The following is a 23,045-nucleotide window of genomic DNA, read 5'->3' as shown; positions in this document are numbered from 1 at the left end:
CTACAGCGACACAAAGACAAACACTCTGATAAATACTTGGTGAAGAGCTAATATCTGGATTCTGCTGTCTGTTGATTAGAAAAACGCTCACCCAGTCAGTTAAAATATGTCCTACATGTTCTGTGGACCCGTCAGGTTTTCTGGCATCTCGGAGGCGACTCAGCAAATCTGAGGTAAGACAGAAAAGTTACAATTTATGAAAAGAGACGTCAGAGTGAGAATAATGGATGCACTAAGGGCATCAAGTAATACAGAGAAAGGAAAACTCCACAAAATGAAATTTAGACTTAAACTCTAATATTTTATACAATAGAAGTGTAAATATGTGTCACGGTTCTGGTTCATTTTGACCCAGCTCTTTGAGTTATGTTTTGGTTTGTATTAAGGGTTATATTCTTTCAGTCTGTCTCAAGTCCGCGTCTTTGTAAATTGTTTCTTTTTTCCTGTTTTATTTTGATAGTCCCCATCCTATGTCAGTGTATTCACTTTTACTTCCCCCTGTCTCGTTAGCCTTAATTTCTCCCAGCTGTGTCTTTCTCCTGTTTTTCATTTCCTGATTACTCCACTGTGTATTTAAGCCCTGTAGGCTGTGTGTTTTGTCTCAAGCGCCTGGTCCGTGTCAGTCCTTAGTTTCACCGTTCAGAGTTTTGTGTTTTGGTGAGTTTAATTTATTAAGAGTTTTTTTTTTTAAAGCAATAAAGCTGTGTTTTGAGTTCCAGTCCCGTCTTTGAGAGTCCTGCATTTTGGGTCCTTTTTCCTGCCTGCCTGCACACAGCCTAGCATGATAATATGTAAGTGTATATAAAAATGTATCAACCAAAAATTAAAAAAAAAAAAAAAAGTGGCCAGCCTAAATTACTAATTGTTTTACTTTAACTGCCATGACTCCTCCACCTGAATGCTAATGAGGGTCTGTTTAATTTTAGTTAAGAAAGCAATGAATTATCAAACATCCATTACAAATTGTTTTTATACACAGAGCATTAAGGTTGTTACATATGTCATTCATCTGTATGTCTACATAAAGATCATGCAAATGACTAAAGATTCCTGTGAAAAGATAATGTAAATGGTGGTAATTAAAATATTTTCCTACCTTCATGCAGAGGTATAAGTGATTCCAGAGTACCAAAGATCTGGTTCAGTTCTTGCTCGGTCATGATGGATAGCTTGAGCATTGGGTCGTGGTAGGCCTACAGCACACGCATAAAGAAACACAGGTGACTATACTGACACTGAAGGCAAGTTCTTCATTGAAATATAAATAAACAAGTTACTTCACCTTCTTGGCCAACTTCAGATCCTCCACCAAATCCTGCTCGCCCTGAGCCAGCTCAAATATAGCCTGCAAAGGAAGAACAATTACTTTGAGAACTCAGTGCTACAGATTGACTTTAGTGTTAGTTTGGTTCAGTGGCTGAAAAATGAACATGCAGTATCTGGAGTGGCCACTTGAGGCTGACTTAGAAAGTGAGTCAGCCCCATTGACTCCCATGTTAAAATGCCCAACTTTACAGCAGAAACAAACATGTTTACAGTGTGGTATATAAACAGCTTTAGAATCTATGGATATTTCCCCCTTTATAACAGCTCTATGGTGAAGTTAGGTATGAGGCCCTTTAACTGGACTGGACTCATTTCTGGTGTTGGTGCCTGTACAGCTGGTCCACGACGCTGTGCTTCATTTTGATGGGTGATGTTCTCTTTTTTCTTTTTCTAGTTTTATCACTAATTAGCAGCTCTCTGTGTCAGGGGGTGATTAAATGTGGAGTCCAAAAACAAATGGGTGGCAACATTGGCTACTTCCATTTTTTTATACATACAGTCTATGATTCAGGCCAAAAAGTTCATTCATCATTGTTGTTTGGCAGTGTTTCCAAAATTTCGTTGTACATGTACAGTGACAAAAAAGAGCTATTCTATTCTACTGATCATTCTTGAGACTATATTCTAGTATTTAAATTATAATAATGAAATGAAATAATGTACCTGAACAATTTGAAATATGAAATAAACTGATAAAAATTCACTGATTTTCACCTCTTGTCGTTTTATCTCTTTGGGGCTCAGAGGTTGTGCCGCTCCCAGTCGGACGTCAAATGTCTCGCTCCACAGCTTGCTGTCCCGACGCTTGGAGGCCGGAGCAGCTGCGGTTGAAACCCTTGGGGCAGTCATGGAGGACGAAGGGTTCGAGAGTGTCGCTGAGATAACACGTGTCTTTGTTGTCGAGGAGGGAGGAGGAGGAGGAGCAGCTCCCTCTGCACGGCCCTCATTACGAAGGCTGATGGTGCGCTACAGAAACAGAAGATGGTTTAAATATATATTAGAACTTATTTCTGTTTGTTAAATTGTACTATTCTGTAGCCTAAAACTTTTGTTGCCATCCCTGATTCTGGAAGTAAAAACTCATCAATCATCAATTTTCCCCATAAATTATATTATTAAATAATATTATTTGACTATAAAACAGTTTTTTGAATTATGACCTCCCTCCACTCCCTCAGCATAGGTGCCAGTATACTGCAATGTCACCTGCTATTGAAGTCAAGCTGAGTGTTTTGGGTGTTGCCATTTTTGTGTTTTGAAATCGGACAGGATCTGGCTGCACATTCATAAGGCGGCATTATCTTCAGAGATTTCTGTGTAACCAGTCGTCTTTTTGCCATTAGAAAGAATGCAGTTTTAAGGCACTTCCACACTCACTTCACTGCTATTTTCTACTCTAAACTGTAGTATTCATAGCTGCCCCTGCACGAGATCTCTGATCTAATTTCATCAAACCTAATACTTAAAATGGGAAGCGGGATAAGAGCCACTCTCATTTCCCATCTTAAATAACCTACTACTAAAAAAACTGAAGACATGTGATTGTTGGGTTACCTGCAGTGTCTGGCCAATTCTCTTCAGCGGCGTTGTCTTGACGGGGGGCAGCAGGCTGGCCAGAGACGCTACCCGGGATACAGGCTTACTACGCTTGGTGCTGGGCTCCTGGAAGGGGTGAGCAGAGCCACATGGTTACATTATCTCACAAAATCAACACACCTGGGATACAAACGACTCAAAGGGTTAACAAGGACATCAATTAATCAACCAAACATCAATACCAGTAGACATTTTTCTTGTTTTATATCAGCCAGTCAGAGGTTTCTGTGTGTGCAAATGTTCTAGTTGATTGTGGGAAAGCCGACTCTGGTTTGTTGACATATTAAACAATAGCATGACTCAAAAGTCTTTCCCTCAGTACCAGACTTTATCAGACACGCAGTCATGTTTCACTAACTTATGTCACGCACACACTAAACAGGACGGTTGTTATGGTCACTGTGTGAGACTGGATGATCATGGAGACAAGAGGCTGTTGTGGTTTCATGTAAAACTTAAATTTAACATGGATTTTGCTTTAGCCAGTTATATTTATAACACTGAAATCCCTACAAATTCATGTATTACGTGTAGCAGCTGATCTCAAAGCAAATGTGGACATCCATGTTAGTTCTATATTATTGAGATTACATGTAGATTGTTGTTTGTAAATAAAAAAAAACAATTTTTAGTGCAGTGACACTTTGGAGTCAATGGAATAAGTTTTCATACATATCTTTAAATACATTTTCATCAAAGAATGACACTAATAGTGCCTGTTATTGATTACTTTGTCTGAATCAACGAATATACAGCTTGCAAAGACGAAGAATATATGTATTTATTATTCAATTATTTGGTGTTGATAAACAGCCGTTTTTGCCATCTTTTTATATGCAGTGACATAATGAAGATAAGAGTAAAATGATCATTTCATAATGATAAATGAACAAACATGTATGTATTTTCATATGTGAGCGAAGTGAAAAGGCGCTGCAGGACTAGGGCTGTTCAATATAACAATATATATCGGATGACGATATAATAACGTCTATCGTTTCATTTTATGCTATCGTTTGTTTCGTGGTGTCGCAAAATAAACGTTTACGGCAATATTTTTTCATCGTTTTGATGGTCACTGTAGTGGTTATATTAATTTCTTAAAGTTCTCTCTTCCTCTTATATTTGATATAACCACACTATAGACGGACAAGCGCCTGTTTTTTATGCGTTGTCTTTAGCAACAACAACGATAAAACCATTGCGTGTCCGCTTGTTTATTTTCCACATAAACCTTTCACAATAAAGCTCAAGATCCTGTTGAGACTTTTCAAAATAAACCAAATCATGTGAAAGAGTATGCAAAATATTTACGGATAAGAAGCAAAAAAGAGGCGTCAGGTGCTAAAAAATAAACCTTAGACTCGAACGTTAAGTTACAACTTATGTCTAAAAATATATTGTTTCATGCATCGGTTAAAACACTCGACTCCAGCTACATGACGCTCAGCTGGAAACACTTCATGCAAGTTGAAATTCACAGAATTTACAGAAAATGTTAAATTTTTGTGATTTATATCGTTATCGGACAATAGATGTCTCATATCGGGATATGAGATTTTGGTCATATCGCACAGCCCTATGCAGGACTACCAAAAACCGCATTATAACCATCCCTTTATTAGGTTATTGGCTCAGATTTCTGGGGAAGTTCCCATGATTCACTGACCTTTTCTCCTCTACCTTCCTCTTTTGACTCCCCTTGTGTTTAAATGTTATCATTATCTTTTTCCCTTTATCCATCTCTTCCCTTTCTCTTCAAAACCCAACTCAACCTCTTTCAAGGTGGTAAAAAATGTAATTAGAATGGTTTAAAATAAAATCGACACCGCGGGGAGTGAAATTATTTAAAATTCAACTGCATTTGTTCTCTTTATTGGCTGTACTCCTACAGGTACTTAAATACATTGGAAACCTGCTGGAGAGGGCTAGATGCTGACAAAAAAAACACCAATCCAAATCAGCAATGCAATATCTGTGATACAGGGACACAAAACAAACAACAACCATGTCGAATCCTTCAATTGTTGGAGAGTTTTTAGTCTCATTCATCGCAAACAGTGTTTTATATGCTCAGAATAAACTTTACGGTCAAAATGTTTTTGCTCAATTTTAAGTTTTGATGAACATAATGGTTACTTAATGTTTATATTTACTGCAAATTAACTGGAAAAAGACATCTTCGTGGCTGTATTTTGTTACAACAAACTGCCGAAGGTTGAGTGTAAAGCAGAATCAGCATCACAGCTCGTTTAATAACAATGCACACAGTTAATAATAATAAGTAAAGTTATCTACATAGGGATGTCACCCCAGCATTCATACTTTATGCTTAATGTTTTAAGTGTGGAAAATATCAGATTTAAGGTATTTCAACATGTTAAATCTCCCAAAAATATTTTTCTATGGCAAATGCATTGAGATGCAACCGCTCCATTTTCAGTTTTTATCAGAAGCAGCAGCTTGACCCAAGCTGGATCTCGAAAATAAGATTGAATATGTTGCAAGTGGTAGCTGATTGTTTAATTAAAAACACATTTAAGCCTAGAAAGGCTTGTTAAAGACTAGGTACTATTTCAGTTGGTTATTTGTAGTCGTAGTAGTGATTCTGTAAACAGACAGACTCAAAGCCCTGATTAGGACGGCATCTTGTAAACAATAGGGACACCTGGTGTGCACCTGGAGTTTCTGCAGTGGAAAGGGTACATCTCTTAGTGTGAAACTGCCTCTGGGTTATCTGCACTGAATGGAGACTTACAGTAAATCAGCGTGTTTGTGTGTCTGTGTGTGTGCAGCTCTGCCCGGCAGCTCACTGTCAGCTGACCTACTGGAACACAGGAACCATCAGCTCTCACAGTCAGGAACCAGCTGCCTAAAAATAAATCAACCTCTGAGATAAATTTCTTTTTTCCTTCACCTTTCGATTTAAGTTCACCCCCCAAATCTGGAAATAGAATTTCCACAGTTTTCAGCAACTTCTCAAAAAATGATGAGTCAGTGATGAGTCTCTAAAATACTCATGAATCACATGGAAATAAAGTCAGTGTCATTTCCTGGTGAAAGTTATGAGCTTAGATGCATTGCAGCTGTTTGGTGTTTTTTTTTTTTGTTTTGTTTTGTTTTTTTTGTTTTGTTTTGTTTTGTTTTGTTACAGATTTCAGGTTCAGTTTGGATCATAAACTATCCGCTTGTTTGCTTCATGCTCAAGAACTTTCCATTGGACAAACTGTAATGGGTTTTCTGTGGATGATGGTGCTTGTTTGATTCGAACTGACAGCAATCAATTCAATACAGCTCGTCAGCAGCTGGCTGGTTATTTAATTACAGCAAGTTCACAGCAGGTTGACTCTGGTCTGCAGTTTGAGTCATTGAACTGCAACGTTTGTTCAGTCATTTGATATAAAGTTCATTGTAAATTAAACAACTGAACAAACGTTGCAGTTCAGGGATTCAAACTGCATTTTTATAGGTCTTTAGTGATACCTAGCATGACCCCAGACTTTCAGGAAATGAAAATTACTATAAAGAACATTTTTGAGGTGTTGGTCATCATAGTTTCACTTCTCCTTTCTTGTTCAGTCTTTTTAGTTTAAAGTAATCCATCCATCCATCCATTCGCTTCCGCTTATCCTTTTTTCAGGGTCGCGGGGGGCGCTGGAGCCTATCCCAGCTGTCATAGGGCGAGAGGCGGGGTACACCCTGGACAGGTCGCCAGTCTGTCGCAGGGCTAACACATAGGGACAGACAACCATTCACACTCACATTCATTCGCACATTCACACCTAGTGACAATTTGGATTATCCAATTAACCTATCCCCACAAGCTGCATGTCTTTGGACGGTGGGAGGAAGCCGGAGTACCCGGAGGGAACCCACGCAAACACGGAGAGAACATGCAAACTCCACACAGAAAGACCCCGGCCTGATGTTGGAATTGAACTCAGGACCTTCTTGCTGTGCGGCAACAGTGCTAACCACTGTGCCACCGTGCTGCCCCTGTGCCACCGTGCTGCCCCTGTGCCACCGTGCTGCCCTAGTTTAAAGTAAATGACATTAAATGTAACTAGTGCTGGTTTTGATATTAGTTTGTTGAATTAGACCATATAACATCAGATTAGATCACATTTGATTGATTCACATCAGTCGTGTAATAGAGTAGTGTAGGCCCAATCAGATTATATCATATAAAACCAGAATACAAGTTACTAGATCGGATCAGATTCTGCATATTTCTAATTAATTACTGTACAGATAAGTACATAAATATGAGGTCTTTATATATATATATATATATATATATATATATATATATAAAAATAAAGTGATAAATACATCATATTTAACATATACTGTGTTGATAAGAAAACTGATGTCACCTATTGGGTTGGGGGGGGGGGGACTATATGTGAGCATGTCTCGTAATAAATTAGACTGGTTAGTATGAAAGTGACGGTGTTTCAAAAACACAGACACCTGGTAACTACCGCAAAGTAACACATGAATAAAACACTGTGTTAATGCAATCAACTCCACATCAAGCCCTATTATTTTATCATTATTGTACCATCAGATATTCAAAGCACTCAAATAAGCAACAGCTCAAACAAGGTTAAAGAGCCCAGTTCATTGACTTCGGTTAGAGGAGATGAGGCCTAGCAGCGAGCTATGGTAACTTAATACCATTAGAAAAACATAAATGGTCTAGTTTAAAAAATTAACCCCCTGTGCAGTGCATGAAGGTGGAAATGACGTAAAATGTCTTTTATGCTGGGCTTATTTTCTTTATGTTTATTTCTGCTGTAACGTTGGGACTCTAATATGACAGTTTATGGGGATTAACTCAGTTTGAAGTCAGCCTCAAGTGGCCAATAGAAGAACTGCAGTTTTGTCACCAGCTTCATTGCTCAGATTTTTTTCATTTGTGAAAATTACAAATGCTAAATGCTACCAAATCAACAAAAAATGAATACATTTGACTGATGAAAACACACAAACAAAAGAATCCAATTTATCTCACAAAATTAACACAACGGAATCCAACTAGGCTGAACAGAAGAGTAAATGTTTCATCTTACCTCAACCTCTTTTCCCATGCTGCTGTTTGCCACTGAGCATCCAGAGTTAAACCGCTGTACCAGCAGGCTGAGGGGTCCCTGCCCCGCCACCATACTGCTTACCCCAAAGCCAAGCACACAATCTGAACTATTCCCAGTACCAAGAGAGCGTCCATAAATATTTTCAGACTGGTAGAAAACGCAGAGAGGAAGGGAGTATGAAAGTCTAATGTCCAGAGAGAGACTGAAAACAGCAGAGGGTCCAGAGTGACACTAAAGAGAGTTTGGTACTGTTTTCTAGTATAGACACAAAGTCCAGGAACAATTCAGCTCGCTGTTCTAGCACTGAAGCGATGACTGATACAAGCTGGGAAACCAGAAAGAAAGTGCTATCAGTGGAGTTCCAAGCACAATTCTGGTGTTGGCACAGGTACAGAAAGAGGATAGTCCCCTTAAAACCCCTGGTAATGGTAGCCGTTCAACTAAAAGCCTAATAGCTGTAAAGTAGCCTCAAAGAGTTGACGTAACAGCTCTAAAAAGGCCTGGTGCCACAAGAGTACTGCCAGAGGCAACATATCCAGTCAGACTCGGTGCTGGCAGTGTTCATAAAGACAAGTTGGCTTTGACCAGAGCTTTTAAACACACCGCACCGGGAGGGCTTGAGGTTGAGAGCCGAACCATCAGACCCCAAACAAAAGAGTTCAAAAAGAGGCTGGATTTAGTTCTGTTCCCAGAAAATCATACAGGAAAAGTTTAGTCTGCAGTTTAGACCGTGTAGAGCTCTGAATTGTGTAATCCTCTCAGCGGTAGCTGTTCACTCGTCCGCCTTCGCACTCTCTCTGCAGCTAATGCTCTCTCTCTTTCTCTCTCTGTCACTGGCTCACTTACTCAGTGGCGCTCTCACCCAGTCACTTAAAACTTTACTTCCTTCCTTTCTTTATTCTGTACTTTTTCATTTCTCTGCCTGTCCCTTTCCTGTACTGTTATATATATATATATATATATATATATATATATATATATATATATATATATATATATATATATATATATGTGTGTGTGTATACAGTTTCCATTGTCAACAAATCCCAAGAAATGACCAACAACAACAATGATGAAGTCATCCTCATAAGTACTGTGTGCATCCACACCCTGATATATCTGATTCCTTTGTGTCATAGAGCTCTACTGTGGCCCAGAAACTAAAACAAATTAATAAGCCACATTTGTACACAGTTATTTAAAGAAAACCCAAACTAATACCCCATTTTCTCCTTAAAAATTAAACTCTAGATATTCGGATATTGAACCAATTGTCTCAGTGCCACTGACACATTAGGCAATCAGAAATAAAGTTAAAAGAGCTGGTAGAAGATTTAAAAATATGAAAACATAATATGAATCCTACAGATAAGACATTTTGTAAATGCACTTAAGAAAATGTATATTGTTTTTCTTGTGTGTATTTAAAATGTGTCATTCCCTCAAAATGTTTTATGCCAGACATTTTTTTATTTATTTTTATTTATTACTGAATTTTATTTTAAATCAGTAACTCAAATCAATTTGTCCTTCCAACCTTTTTAAATGTGTCCATTTAAAAAGGTGAGGCCTTTTTAAATGGACACAGAGGGGACAGGTGAGGCCCGTCCATCCATTCACCACAAGATTACTGTGTTTTACAAATAATATAATTTGCTGTGCCATATTGAAACCACATAATGAGTAATGAGAAGACTTTCAGGGACATCCATCCATCTTTTCTTCTGCCACGTATCCATGTCCAGTCTAAGCACAGGCACCCAGACCACCTCCTCCCCAGCCATCTACTCCAGCTCTTTCAGATGGGTACTGAGCAGAGACATAATCTCTCCAGAGTGTCCTGTGTGGACATGCCTAAAACAACTCACTGAGGAGGTATCCTGAAAGAATCCATCTGATTCTCAAACCACCATATCTGGCTCTTTTTAATGTGGAGGAGTAGCAGCTCTACTCTGAGCCCCTCCTAAAACAAAGAGCTACCTCCTCCTGTCTCTAAGGCTGAACTCTGTTCAGAGGAAGCTTATTCTTTCTGATGCTTGAGTCTGTGACATTATTATTTTAGTCTCTACCTACATCTCATCACCATACCATACATCCAGTAAATCAACAGCTTAACCTTCACAATCAGCTCTTTCGTCACCACAACAGATCAGTGCAGTGTCTTCATCACTGCTGATGAAGACACTGCACTGGGGTCAACACATCGGTCCATCTCCTCCTCTAATCCACTCTCACTTTTATGAAAAAGTCTCTTTTAATTGTACTGCTTCACTTGATGTTACAAATCAGAGTCAGAGCATCAGCGTTGGCCTCCGACACCTCACAGTCTGCTAACAGAAGCTGCTCCCTGTGACTAAGCTCTATTGTCTGTTATTGGGAGGCTTCGTTCGTAGACGCCTAGAGAGGAACTCAAATCAGCCTCGTTCGATCTGTATTGTGACACATCGACTGCGTCTTTAAACCTTACAGGGATGTGGTAAATTTACAGATGGAAACACACACTCTTTTTGAATGATACAGATTTGAAAACATCAATCAATTATTAACATCTCCCTAGTATACCTTTTTTGCTTTCTTCTGACCACTACCCATGCACTACTAGCACTACTCATGCTAGGGCCTTCATCTAGGTCAGAATGTTCTCCAGGACCCTACTTTTTCTTTTCAAACATTTATCTATTGCTATTACGCACTGCGTCGTCTCACAGCATGACTATTATGTATTTGTTTTCTTTGTCTTCTTCTGTTTTACTGGCAGTTGGCAACCCATTTAATTAGAGCAGGTAATCGTACTGCCCACTGGTGGAAGAGAATGTTATTCACATCTTTAATCCACGGTTACTAAACCACATCAATAACGGCTCAATAGTGAATGCCTGTTTTAATTAACAAGTAAAAAAAAAAATCCAATGCCAAACAGAAACTTCCACAGTAAATGTATTATAATTATAAATGACAGCATCACCCCTTTAACAACTAATTTACATCTAGAGCAGCGTGTTTCACAAATAAAATAAAATTAATGGCAATAGCAAATAATTCCAGTTGAATGTTTTAGGTTTGAACAAAGATATTCAATGTCTCTGAGAGGGAAAATCTGATTAGTCATGGTTAAATTGTTATTTATCATTATTATTTTTATTATTAATATTATTATTGTTAATCAAAATATAGTGCCACATTAATTTATTAATAAAGGAATAAATATTTACTTTAATGTCTGTTTGATTGATTACACTTCAGTGCTTTTAATCCTGTTTGGGGTTTTTAAAAAAATATTTTTTACTTTTTGTGAATTTTTCACAGTACTTACCTTTTGTATTAAAAAAAAAGGTCTGCATATTGTTTTTATTTTATTTTGTAATTATGCAGTCAGAAGTAGTCACATTTTATTAAATCTTAAAAGTTTTAAATGCATTCGTGAGTATGTGGGCTGTGCCAATCATTTCAGGTAAAAATATTTGAAAACTGTCCTAAAATAAATAGATGTTATAAACTTATTGATCTGCAGTAAATGTTTCCTATACGGATGAACCGATAAAATATAATAATTCCCAGTGAATGAATCTTTACTGATCTCCACTCTGAAAACAGACAGTTGCACAGGAGGGTTAAATTATTGATGTAAAGCACGTTTCCCGGTGGTCCTTACACGTGTCTTTTAAATCAGATAAAGTGGTCTCTGGGTCCTGGAGTTTGAGTAAGAAAACAATACAAGTGTGTGTGATTCACTGAGCGACAGCACAGAAACAATAGAGTGTAATTCATTCCAGCTTCAGTATCTGCCAGCGCCGGCTTGAACAAAGTAAGACTGATGGTGTGTTTGGGTCTGTTTGTTCCCCTGGAGCCGCTGGAGTGTGCTGAACAGGCTGGACATCCTGTGTTAGACCAAGCAGAGGAGGAAACGCCTAGGAAGGAACAGGCTCCTGGCAGAAGGCTAAAAATACAGGAGGAGGGGCCCAACATAAGGGCCGGGGGCCGTTAATTTGTCTTCTCCTCTCTAAATGAATTTAGTTTTTAGGTTACCTATCAACCCCCCAGCAAACCTGAATTGGACAGAGGGGAGGCTCTAAGAGGAACATTTCTCTTTTCAGAGTTTAGACAAGTGCAATAAAATTTCTGATGAGAAAAATATCTGTTGAAAGCAGGCAAATACTTTTAATTTCTGTTTTTCTGTGATCTCTGGAATAAACACTGTATCACCATATCATCTCCGACTGGTTGTGGAAGAAAGCCTGAGCCTGAGGTTTTGTCCTATTAAAAGGGAGTTTTTCCTTCCCACTGTCGCCAAGTGCGTGCTCAAAGGTGGTCATTTGATTGTTTGAGTTTTCTCTATATAATTGTTGGGTCTCTAACTTACAATCTTAAGGTCGTTGAGGTGACTGCTGTTGTGATTTGGTCAAATATTTTTAAGAAACTTAATTCAATATTACTTTTTTATAGATATAATTACTTTCCCACAGTGTGTACTGAAGGTTTTGTGGTATAATATTAACAGATACAGATTTCCAGCTGTATTCTTTATTTCTCTTATATAGGGATGCATGTCATAGAACTCCTATAATTTTACAGAGGCATTAAACGTTCTATTTTAATTAAGTAATCAGCTTACAAGGGGTGACCAATAAGAAGAAAGTTGGTGTAAAGAGGAGGAGCTAAACTGTCACTGTTGCAGACAGTTAATGAATTGAGCCCAATATAAGATAAATGAGGATTATTTTCAAACCGTAAACAAGCCAAGCTACTCTGGTAGAATGTGAGATTAAATGTATGAGATACTCTTTGTCTCAGAGACTGCGGCTGATTTCAGTGACTGCCAGAAACTACTCACCAACCGGTGGCTAGTGGTTTCTGGCAGCCACTAAAATCAGCTACAAAGATGGTGCTGCATCAAAAACTTTCTTGTGAATACTTCAATCGCTAGCAGATTGCTGCTGTTATATAGTTTTCATGGAAGATGCTGATGTTTTCTACAAACGCGAGCAAACTCCAGGCCAAGTGGCAGTGAAACTCAAAAAACGTAATCTCTGCAGTCAACGAATTTCAAAAGGCACAGCTTATACTTTGAAGGCAAACATTCCCAGTTTCTGGTCTGTGTCACACTTGTCACAGTTTCACTACAGCTAGTCTTTTGTTAATTAAGGTTCAGCCCTGAAGGAAGAACAATGTCTCCGTTTTTGATTGTGCACAAGTGCATGACGGCATAAAAGCAAAGAAATCAGTTTAACATCAGAGAAAAATCTGACAATTGTAGAAAATATGGACATTTTTTGTCTGATTCTGTGGATAAAACCATTAAAATGCCTTGTGTTAAGTTTTCTGTCCTCAAGTTAGAAACTGAAATCAGTTGGCATTTTAAATCAAATGACGAAAGTTAGGTCTTTCATATACAGGCCATGCAACAGCTTCCTGATTAGAAGGTCACATGAACCGCCTCCTTTGTGTTCTGCATAAGAGGATAATGGAGACAAATACAGCTGAACACTTCCTGAGTGGTAGGACATCATCATTTTGTTATCTTAAGGTTTTTTTTTTTAGGTCATATTTTAAATGTGTGAAAACGCTGCCCACACAGTGAGGAAGGCAGAGCTTTTCACAAACACATCATCATGTTTAAACGAGAGTAGAGATTGACACACACTTGAAGGGGAGCTGAACTCACATTGATTTCCAGACTGCAGAGACTGAGGGAGTCGGCATCTCTGTTGGCCTGTTTCCTCTTCTTCTGCAAAACACAATAAACAGAATAAAACACATCAGCGAGAGAGAGCAGGTGTTGATTTTAAGAAGTGCGCTTTAAATTTGTTTTTATTTTTATTAAATCAGATTGCTTTCAGAAATGTGAAAGTCGAGTTTTTGTGATGGATCCCAACCGCAACTTTTTAGCTCACTGTTCTGGTTTCAGCTTGCAATTATTTGTGACTTATTTTTCAATAAATTACTATAAATTAAAATATTTTAATACAAAAAAGCAAGCAGGCAAAAAAAATCTGTTCAGTTTAATTGTTCAAATTGTTTTTGTCTTGTTTCGATCAATCTGGAGAGGAGATTTTAGCATTTTTCATCATTAAATAGTGTCTGAAGAACTTCTCTGGCTAACCTCTAACTCAACACAGAGTCGAACAGTAACCTGTAAGTATCCTGAGAGGAAAAACTTACAGCAAATGAGAAAGAATAATAATAATAAGAAATTTCTCTGCTCAAGTCCACTCAGATATCAACATTTCAGTAAGTTGTTACCCATCAGATAAACTCTGAGTTTAATTTACCCAGATTATAATGAATGAAAATAACATGCAAAAACATTTCAACCCTTAACAAAATATTGTGTTATATCTTTTTTTCTGCATTTGTACAGGTTAAGGCTCAGTCATGGGGGGGTCACCAGACAAGAGGAGGGAACTGTGCTCTAATTTCAAAGCTAAGCAGTTTAAGTGGTGTTAAGAGGTGAACAATACAACAAGAAGTCCCTTGTTTCCTTTCCTTTGAGAGTAGTTTAGTCTGAATGAGATTTAAATGGAATATATGCTTTTTCCATTAAACAATGGACACAATCTTAACTCAAATCTCTGTGGATCCTGATTGGGAGTTCCTGCTTCTGTTGGAGAAAGGAGAGCATGTCCAGTAAATTCATAGATTTTCCAGGTGATGGAAAAATGATTCCAGATGGAGTTAGACTCCTTAAAAAGTGGGACAGGAAGGCTTAATGTGTGTCATGAAAGAGGCCTACAAAGATGGACGTGGTCTACCAATGGCTTGTAAGGTCCAGTAACATCTCGAGATAAGCACTTTTGACCTCTTAGGCTACGTTCACACTGCAGGCAAAAGCGCATAAAATCCGACTTTTTTGACCCTAAACGACCCATATCCGATCATGGTATGACAGTGTGAACAGCACAAATCCGATCTGGGTCACTTTCGTATGTGGTACTGAATCCAACACAAATCTGATGTTTTAGAAAGCAACTGCTGTTTGAATGGTCATGTCGCATTAAATCCATCTTTTACGTCACTGACACAAGACAGACTCCAATTAGCGCCGGAGAAGCGCCCGAGAAGACATTGCGAACGCTTCCTGGCCATCCAGTGTAGATATTAATGAAACTGTTGGGAAGACAACGTTGGAGAAACGTGAACATTTTATTTCTACTGTATAATCTGCAGATTGTGACAGAAATCTGCAATTATCCTTTGAAGCACCGCTCCTCTCTAAAACAGCAATAAGGATAATTATTAGGCCATATCTAAATAACAAAATAACTTTACAACTTAAAGCAAAATTGGGAAACGTAAAGTCCGAAACAAGTCTTTATATTAAGAGCCATCAGTCAAACAATATTGTTTGGTCTGTGTCTAAACAGAGCGTGTTGTGTGTGACGTCTTCTTTTGTGCATGCAGGCCGCTTTTAGGGTTCACACTAGAGCGCATTTGCTGTCACATTTTATTTGTAGTGTGAACAAGCAGACAAAAAATCGGATTTGATCAAAAAATCTGAATTGAACATTAAGACCTGCAGTGTGAATGTAGCCTTTGACTTTGTAAAGTAATTAGAAATGCAGGCACTTCTGCACGGGCTTCAATTTTTAGGCCTAAAACCTGATACCATCTTCTATATACAGTCTACTACAGGCTCCTATCAGCTGGACTAGGTGGAGGCCAGGTCCAGCTCCACCCATTCTGACAGCGAGCCCCCACTTATTTTTCCCAAAAGTGCTGGATGTAGAAAGGGAACAAGCCCAGTGAAATAAACATATCTCAAGCTTGTACTTAATAAATATAGAAACATGCACACAAAAAACAAATCCAGAAACATGTTCCCCTTCAGGACGACGTCAGTACTGCAGGTTTTTATCAAAGTGGTTCTGATTCTTCACACTCACCCGATAGTAAACAAACAAACAGCAGCCCATCATCAGGATCAGCTCCTCAAACACACTTGTAATCAACTCTGCAGCTCCTTATCCTCCTCTTTCTTCCTCTCCTCTTCCTCCAGGTCCCTTTCTTTTAACCCCAAAGTCACATTCGCCCTCCTCTTTACATGCTGGACAGCACTCAAAATAATTTCTCCTTTGTTCGTCCCACCTCCTGTGAATCACCTCCTTCACAGTCACATTTTATTTCACCTCTTTTAGTTCTGTTAAAGTTCTCCAGGTTCTTGATCCAAAAGCCTCTTCTTCTGCACCTCCTCTTCTCTTTTCTAACCTTCTTTTGCCCGCTGCTTCTCTCCGCCTGCGTACTCCTGCTTCACCACCTCAGCCACAGTCTGAGCCTCCTCAGCCTCACCACCTTCCTGAGTGGATCTACAGACCCTCAGGAACAGGAACCCTTTACAATGTATGTGTGTGTGTTGTGTGTATATATGTGTGTGTTTGTCTGTCCCCTTGGTTCCCACAGGACAAACAGGAAATGACGGATGTTGGGGGGGAAACAAGACGTCTATAATTAGGAGCTGAAGGAGCACGGTGACAGCAGCAGGACAAACACTTACAAAGACTGATCACTTACATCTATCACACATTATTTTCACACAAAAAAATTAAAAAGTAATTATGAATTTTCTTTCTTTCTTGCCTTTTCATCAAATTATGTTAAAGGAAATTCTTCATTTTGCAAGACAGATATTTTTTTTTTCTTAAAGCATATAATTTTGAGTAAACGACTTAAAAAGTGTGAATCACAAAAAAATTAAGCAGAGTGGGGCTAAAACTATTAACTGATGAACTGACAGAGAGAAATTCGCTTCCAGCTGTGCCGATCAGCAATGTTTTGCCTAATTATTAAAGGTGAAACAGCTCTAATTTCACTGGTTACACATTCTGCACAGTTCTTGTGTTTATTACAACATATTTTTAATGAGAATTCAGCTACAATATTACCAATAAACCCCTGATGGCTTTAAGTCAATCAAATTAATCATCGCATTACAGTGCATTGTGTTCTGCTGGGAAACCCTGGGTCCTGGCATTCATGTTGCTGGCACTAACACACAAACACTTCTGCAGACCAGCTTGAACTGTGAGTCATGCAAAGCCACTCTAGTAGAGCCAGAGAGCAAAAATATAAAGCTGGAAATGACCATAATAGGTCTCCTTTAACATTAAAAACATAATCACCTATCTATTTTCTGCCTCTTTGCAGGAGTCGGCAGTCTAGGCAGAGAGGGCCAGACCTCCTCCACCTCGTCTAGGAAGACAAAATGAGGCATTTCTGATCCAGCTGAGAGACAGAAACTGTACAGCCTGTCCTGCGTCTTCTCGTGGGTGTCCTACCAGTTGGACATGCTTGAAACTTCTTTCCCTCCAGGGAAGGCCTCCAGGAGCCATCTGGGTCAGATGCCTCAGTAACCTTAATGTGACGAAATGTCCAAAGCTAAACCCAGACACACACAATGAATCTGAAGCTGGTCGTGTCTCCCAAGGCAAAGTGGCTTGTTTTTGTGTTTTATTTAAATTAATTTAGTAATTATTACTAGAGGATTGTGGTTCTTGTGTATTGTTTACCAGGTTTCCCAGTAGGGACAATAACAAATTACTGAATTAAGCTGAACTGAACCAAATAGCCTAAATGTGCAAATGTGGCACTTCAAAACGGGACTTTTGTGTGATGTTTAAAATAATGTCCTTATCTCCAAACCTCAAAACATAAAAATCAAATAAAGAAAAGGTAAAATCACATAACTTAGGTGAGACACAGCTTGCTGCTTTTTTTTTCTTTTTCTTTTTTTTTTGCTGCATTTGTTTGTTTGTTTTTATTATGGACTTTGGCACATCCTGTGTTATATAATAATGGAGTCACAGCACAGTTACTGTAACGCAGGGAATAACATGACTAAGTTCATGTGTGGGAATTGTTCTTACCCCTCTGAGGGTCCAGCCATCAGGAGAGAGGAGAGAGAAGGAGGATGTTTTCCTCTGCCGCTTCGACCTGAAGGAAGAAAAGGAGGAAGGAAGAGAGACCGATGAGGAGAGGAGAGAAGAGAAGCAATAAAGGATGAAAGGAACATGATAGCATGCTGTTACCTCAAACAATAACGAAAAGAAGAAAAAAAAGATTTTCAATTTGCTTTTCAATTACTGTTTTATTTATTTTATTTTTTAAATAACTTCACTAGGATTTAAAAAGTTAAAAAAATACAGAAATTAAAATGTGAGCAGTATTGAAAGCTGAGTTATTTCATTGCACAGTTAGCAACAGAAGATTTAAGTGCAAACTAATCTTCATACTTGATGAAAAATTAAGTTAATTTTTTTTAAGGTTTGGCTTTTTAACTATGCAGATTGTCACGATGAGTAAAGGAGGCAAGCCTTCAGAGGTGTGTAAAATATGAAGTGGGCAGAGCTCCACCAGGTGGTTTCTCAAGGTCACTACACCCACGACCTTTTACCCAGTGCAAAATTTGTGTGAAGATCTTTTAGGTGATAATTTTGCGTAAGTTTGGTTAAATTTTTTACTAACCTTTAAATCTTATGAATTTTGAACAGATGAGGGAATGAAGGCGCTCTGGCATGGCTTAGCCTCCATCAGAGTTAACAAAGCTTGGCTTCCATTTATTCCACTACTTTTAAAGAAAATACGGGATATTTGTACTTCATTTGTTTTTATAATGGATATCAAACTTTTAAGGTAAGCAGATTATTTGTTTAAGTAGTCAGACTTTCAGCAACAGTAACAACTGTAACCCACACAAACTCTTTGTGTCACATTTAGTTTGTAGACTAAACTATAAAAGCAGCTCTGCTAAACTGACAAAGTGAAATATGGTGTATATTGGCATATGTATGTGGAAATAACTGGTGTGAAACTGCAAGTGTGTTTCCTGTCCTTATAACCTGACAGCTTCCCTCCAACCTGAGCTTCTGCAAGTCCTGCAACTGACTGTGCAAAAATTAGACACAATAGAGATTCAACAAAGTAACAGAAATTGTAGCAAAGGCCAACTCCAGCATCTCCCAGAGCCATCCACTTTTATTTACTGTTAATAGCACATTCATAATTTCTAATCTGAACAAAAGGCTTATGAACGCTGGTGAAGCTGCAGAAGAACGAGCAGACAGAGAGGACACAGACAGCCAGAGACAAACATGTTACATCATTAGAGCCTCTCCCTCTTCTGTCTGTGTGACACAGAGAGTGACAGCAGTCCTGCTCTGTTTCCTGGCCTCTCACCCCAGGAAGCTCCTAACTGTGTCTGTGACTTCAGTATCTACCTTCCCTCTGCTGTCAGTGGCACGGTAACTGCTGAGGAGTTCTCTGATTGGATGTTTCTTACTTAAGGTAGAACTCACTTTTAGTCAGTTCTACCTTAAGAATGAGGCTTATGTAAGGCATGTGTGGCTCACTGATAAACAACTATGACAATAAATGAAGTTACATCCAAACAAAGTTGCTCCAGAAGTTCTTGTTTCACTCTAAAAAATACAGACTGGTTTGATAAAACAAGATCAGCTTTGTATGACTCACAGATCAGTACAATAATCATTCCTAAAAGGCTTTTATCTGAAATAAGCTGCTGTAAACTAACTTTGTAAACGCAAAAATTACTTCGGTTATGCTGACCTCACTATTAGAAACTTTGGGCATGTATTTATGTATGAACATCCATCACTGTGAAACTCCTAAAGAAAAACTAAAAAGCATAATAGGTCCACTTTATTGTTGAAAAATAACTTCATCGGGGTGTCTCATATAATCCTGTCTTGTCAGATGCTGACCGTGTCTCACACAATGTCCACATTAGGAAGTTTTGGAGGGTGCTGGTGGCGTAAATATCAGGTTTATGAGCCTGCTTGGACATTAATGTTTTTGCACTTGGTTTGACCTGCTTTTTCTACTTTGATTTTCACTCGCTGTCTAGATTTAAGTACTAAAACTGTTAGGAGAAGATCCTTGTTTGGGTTTAAATACATCCCACTCACCAGTAACCCTTTGTGTTGAACAATGACTAGCTGGGAATGACATCTTTGTCTCATTATGCCATAACCCAGTGCCAACTTCTCCCAACAGATGACGCACTCGGGCTGAGGGATGCGCAGTTTTTTCCCCTTTTTTCTTTAGATGGTAGACCATTTGTGCTGGTGGTTCATTGTGATTTGATTCACAGAAAAAAAGTGATCATTCCCCCACCTCAGAAGTGATCCCCTTCTCTAACAGGGACTTTGATGTGTAACTCTGTAATAATTCCCACCATCTGGCATCTGCAACAAAGCCTACAAAATATTGATATCATAAATTAAAACCTCATTCACCGTTTTAGATGGTGATTGGATGGTGTTTTAGAGGATGAAACAAGTCTGAATTGGAAAACAGTGAGCAGCTGTAAAACAATAAGATGCGAATGTGTTTATACACAGTGCATGGTGGGAGATGGTTCAGGGATTGCTGGTTTTTCTCAGCTTTCTGTTGCTTCTTCATTGTGTTTTACGACAATTTTCTAACAATGACATGGATGGCTCTGAAGTTACAGATGCTACCAGGCATCAGTATTTGTTTTGTTTTTTTAATCAATAGACCAAAAACAATTTCTGTCTCATCATGGCTCTAAAGTGTGTGTGTCTCTGTGTGTGTGTGTGTTTGCTTTTATGTGTGTGACTCATTCATTCCTGGGAGTTGCAGGGCTTTTTCCAATAGTGCAAACCATCCCACCCTGGATGAACTCACACACACGCACGCACACTTGCACACAGAGTTCTGTTTCCATCACTTCAGAGGACATTATGCCGACTTGAATACATGTACTATAACCCTTACTCTAACCTTAAACCTTAAAATGTTTTAAACTCAATTTTTTTCCCAAGAGGGAGGTGACGTGGTTGAACTCTCCTGCAGAGGAGATCAGAGGTGTGTTTGGCTACACGCTCCTCCAGTCTTTCCCTGCCTGTTCTCCTGGTAAATATTTTATCCCCTCATCTGTTTTTAATATCTCTTTCTCAGCAAACATTCAGTTTTCAGACTAAAACAGGGCACTATGCTCAAGGAGAGGCTAGCTGTGGTGAGACTAACTGTGGGAGTCATTTTGGAGTTTTACATTGTTCTGTTCTGTTGATGTCATCATTAATAAACAGTAATAAACAACAACAGCAGATATGAAACTATCTGCAAATCAGTGGACTATTTAGGAGAGGTCCATGAAGTGGTATCAATCTCAAATGTCAAACCATTAAGGAAATCTTTCATTCTTTGTGCTGCTTCCACTTCCGTCAGCACTATAATCACAACACACAGCTCAGGCACAAAAACGTCTCATGAAACCAGCAGAGTGGGTAGGAATAATTATGTCTAAATGACAGACAAAAAATGTCACCTGAACAGCATCTTGCATTGTCCCTTGAAAGCAGCAGAACCACATTCCTACAGAGATTAACTCCCCACACCCAGTTCATCATCTGTTTTATGACTCTTGAGAAGAATTTCAGACATAGCAAAAGTGGTTAAAATACATTACACAGTGTCAGCCTGTTTTAGTTAGACAGCTGATAAACTCATTGTAAAGTACCTGCTAACACCAATCTGCCAAACTTTTCTATATTTCTATATAACGAGTGAGAAATTTCTTTCTGTTGGACTGAACCAGAGCTGAAAGTACTGCACAAATAGGACTGTACTGAGTTCATATCATTCATCCCTTTTTCATTACTTAGAAAAAGTACAAACAATCTTAAATAAATAAATGATTAAATGAATTTTAAAAAGTTGACCAAATTTAGCTTTTACCTACCTACAAGTACAATCTTACTGTATGGGAACCATGAATACAGAAATGAACAAATAGACCATTACAAGGAAAAGCTAGGAAAAAATGTTTTAAAGAAAAGATGAAAAATTATCAGAATATCAAGCACTAAAAAGAAAAAATGCAAACTGAAAAGTCACATAAGCCACATCTACACATTCTCTTTAACATCTCTTTTGATTTGCGAGTCCAACTTCTGGAATGGGAAGGCTCTCACGGGTGCCCAAGTGCCCGTTGTATCATTATTAAATGTTAATTCTATCTACAGAATTTATTTCTAAATTACATCAGCAGAGGTACATCCCATGAGCTGCATAATTAGCAGTTTAATGGGAGTAATCAGTCATTGTCTAAAAGTTCAGCTTTCGCCATACAAATGCAGCGGCATTGCATGTGTCTTTGTATACGGACAGAAAGTTTTTCGGTCTGTATGAGCTTCGGAGAAATCATTGAAAGTTCCACGCGAGCAGTAGAAGTTAGTGGTATTCAAACCACACAGGAGAACTGTGACTATTATCACATGCCAATCACCAATGTGGTGAAAACAAGTATCAAAGCAGCAGTTAATCATTTGACAGTCAGCCTTTTATGGATCCCTGAAATGTGGAGAAACTTGAGTTACTACACGTACAAGTAACTACAGAACACATTTGCGTATGATTCATAATATTACTGAAGCCCCAAAGGCAGAATTCCTGCATACAAGAAAGATTTGCCTATCCCACAGAAGAAATGCAGGTTGTATTTACTGCATGCTTTGTTACTAAAACGTTGTGTGTGGAGGTGGCGTTACATCTAAAAACTTGTGTATGGAAAGTCTTTCAGTGTCTTTTTATTAAGCAGGACGAGACTTCCAGGTGTGATGTTTGTAACACGGCAAATATTGTTTATGCCGTTATTTACAAATGATCATGGTAGCTACATCCATCTTTTAAATACAGTATATGATGAACCCAGCCACGAGGGGGCCACAAGCCTGTGTACTTCTACTGCCGGTCCCAAGCTCAGATAAATTGGTTGCATCAGGAAAGGCATCCGGCCCAAAATCTTTGCCAAATTGAACATGTGGCTCATAAAAAAAAAATGGCATTTCCATATTGGATTAGTCAGGTTAACAATGACTGCCTCTGGTGCTGTTCGCCAACAAGGAGCTTGTGGAAACTGTGGTACTGATGGCTGAAGACAAAGCAACAGGAGAGGGGGAAGGCATGTTAGGAGACAGTGAGAGAGAAGTAAAGGAATGAGTGTGGAGATGAGAGTAGGCTGATATATATGGATATGTTGTGTGTACAGGAGAC

The 23,045-nt window shown here is 38.6% G+C and overlaps 1 protein-coding gene and 1 long non-coding RNA gene across 8 annotated transcripts in view; one reads left to right on the top strand and one right to left on the bottom strand.

Moving 5' to 3' along the window:
• Window positions 1-23,045, bottom strand: part of arhgef3 (Rho guanine nucleotide exchange factor (GEF) 3) — a 31,261-nt gene that overhangs the window by 4,556 nt on the left and 3,660 nt on the right. Inside the window, exons 2-8 of one of the 5 annotated variants that reach the window (XM_085158644.1) lie at window positions 17,876-17,942; window positions 13,681-13,740; window positions 2,881-2,988; window positions 2,041-2,292; window positions 1,283-1,345; window positions 1,097-1,193; window positions 92-168 (exon numbers count right to left, since the gene is read on the bottom strand). In XM_085158644.1, coding sequence (XP_085014770.1) covers window positions 92-168; window positions 1,097-1,193; window positions 1,283-1,345; window positions 2,041-2,292; window positions 2,881-2,988; window positions 13,681-13,740; window positions 17,876-17,942 — 724 coding nt within the window. Of the gene's footprint in view, window positions 1-91; window positions 169-1,096; window positions 1,194-1,282; window positions 1,346-2,040; window positions 2,293-2,880; window positions 2,989-7,997; window positions 8,973-13,680; window positions 13,744-15,898; window positions 17,174-17,875; window positions 17,943-23,045 lie in introns of those variants that run through there. The other 4 variants (XM_085158643.1, XM_085158645.1, XM_085158646.1 and 1 more) reach the window with 4 other exon arrangements.
• Window positions 164-17,943, top strand: LOC146518230 (uncharacterized). Of its 3 annotated transcripts, none has more exons than XR_014873969.1 (4): window positions 164-791; window positions 1,107-1,220; window positions 2,071-2,997; window positions 17,157-17,943. It is a non-coding gene; the product is annotated as an uncharacterized LOC146518230 (long non-coding RNA). The 3 variants fall into 3 exon arrangements; XR_014873970.1 differs by lacking the exon at window positions 17,157-17,943 and having other exon boundaries at window positions 2,071-2,287; window positions 2,887-4,805; XR_014873971.1 differs by lacking the exon at window positions 164-791 and having other exon boundaries at window positions 824-1,220; window positions 2,071-2,287; window positions 2,887-2,997.

This window comes from Neolamprologus multifasciatus, chromosome 5 (genome assembly GCF_963576455.1).
Source record: "Neolamprologus multifasciatus chromosome 5, fNeoMul1.2, whole genome shotgun sequence".
Taxonomy (NCBI): domain Eukaryota; kingdom Metazoa; phylum Chordata; class Actinopteri; order Cichliformes; family Cichlidae; genus Neolamprologus; species Neolamprologus multifasciatus.
Note: the sequence above shows the minus strand (reverse complement) of the source record. Positions and strands in the feature narration are given on the sequence as shown.